Source organism: Diaphorina citri, unplaced genomic scaffold, assembly GCF_000475195.1.
Source record: "Diaphorina citri unplaced genomic scaffold, Diaci psyllid genome assembly version 1.1 scaffold21379, whole genome shotgun sequence".
NCBI classification, from domain to species: Eukaryota; Metazoa; Arthropoda; class Insecta; order Hemiptera; family Psyllidae; genus Diaphorina; species Diaphorina citri.
In genome coordinates this window covers 1-876 of record NW_007398727.1, presented here as the reverse complement: position 1 = coordinate 876, position 876 = coordinate 1, and the positions used below count along the sequence as shown (strand labels likewise).

The 876-nt window shown below is 38.1% G+C and overlaps 1 protein-coding gene across 1 annotated transcript; it reads left to right on the top strand.

Annotated features, from left to right (window-relative positions):
• Positions 1 to 11: 11 nt before the first annotated feature.
• On the top strand, positions 12 to 784 carry LOC103523387 (cell division cycle protein 23 homolog; the record flags this gene model as incomplete). The annotated part of the gene is made up of 2 exons (XM_008488437.2): positions 12 to 392; positions 607 to 784. Coding segments are annotated over exons 1-2 (511 nt in total), but the record flags the coding sequence as incomplete, so codon positions are not given.
• Positions 785 to 876: the final 92 nt, after the last annotated feature.

Genomic DNA, 876 nt, shown 5'->3' with positions numbered 1-876 from the left:
ATTTCAGATGTGCATACTTTTCCAAGGATCTAGTGAACAATGTTGAAGACCAGAAGAAAATGTCTCCCGAAGATGTACAACTCATCACTTTTCTTCATTACTATTCCAAATATTTGTCCATTGAAAAGAAGAAGCTAGATGATCTGGTTGATACAACAAGCACACCAGACAGCAAGTTCAGTAATAGTCTGCATTTCCTTTGTATGGAGCTAAAAGAGATGAATCTATCAGACAGACTGGATGGCTATGGACTTTACCTATATGGGGTAGTGTTGAAGAAATTGCAGCTTAATAAAGATGCCACTGATATTCTGTGCTCAGCAACATACAAAACTCCATTACATTGGGGAGTGTGGCTTGAACTGGCAGAATTGATCTCTAACAGATCTCAGGTGGGTTTTGAAGATTTATTATTATTTGTAGCCTACTAGGTATCTACTATTAGTGTGGTCAAATGCTCAAATCATATTGATGCTAAAATTTCATACCTTGACTCCTTGTCTGGGATTGAACCCACACTCTCCTGTTTACCAGGTGCTTTTCTTGACCACTACACTAGACAAGATCAATGAGATGTAACTTAAAATAACTCTCTGACATTCACAGTTGAAAGCTCTCTCACTACCCGAACATTGGATGAAACAGTTCTTCCTAGCTAAGGTCTATATGGGTCTACATATGAATGATGAGGCAGAAGGTATCTACACCACAATGAGACTACAAGGCCTGGCACCTAGCTACTATATCCTCACTCAGCTGGGAGTATTGAGACATGACAAACGAGGTAAACAACACAACCATGTATTGATGGCTCAGTGATTTATAGTATATATTTGGTTATCTTGTAGTTCCATTTTTTTTTTTTTTTTTGGGAAG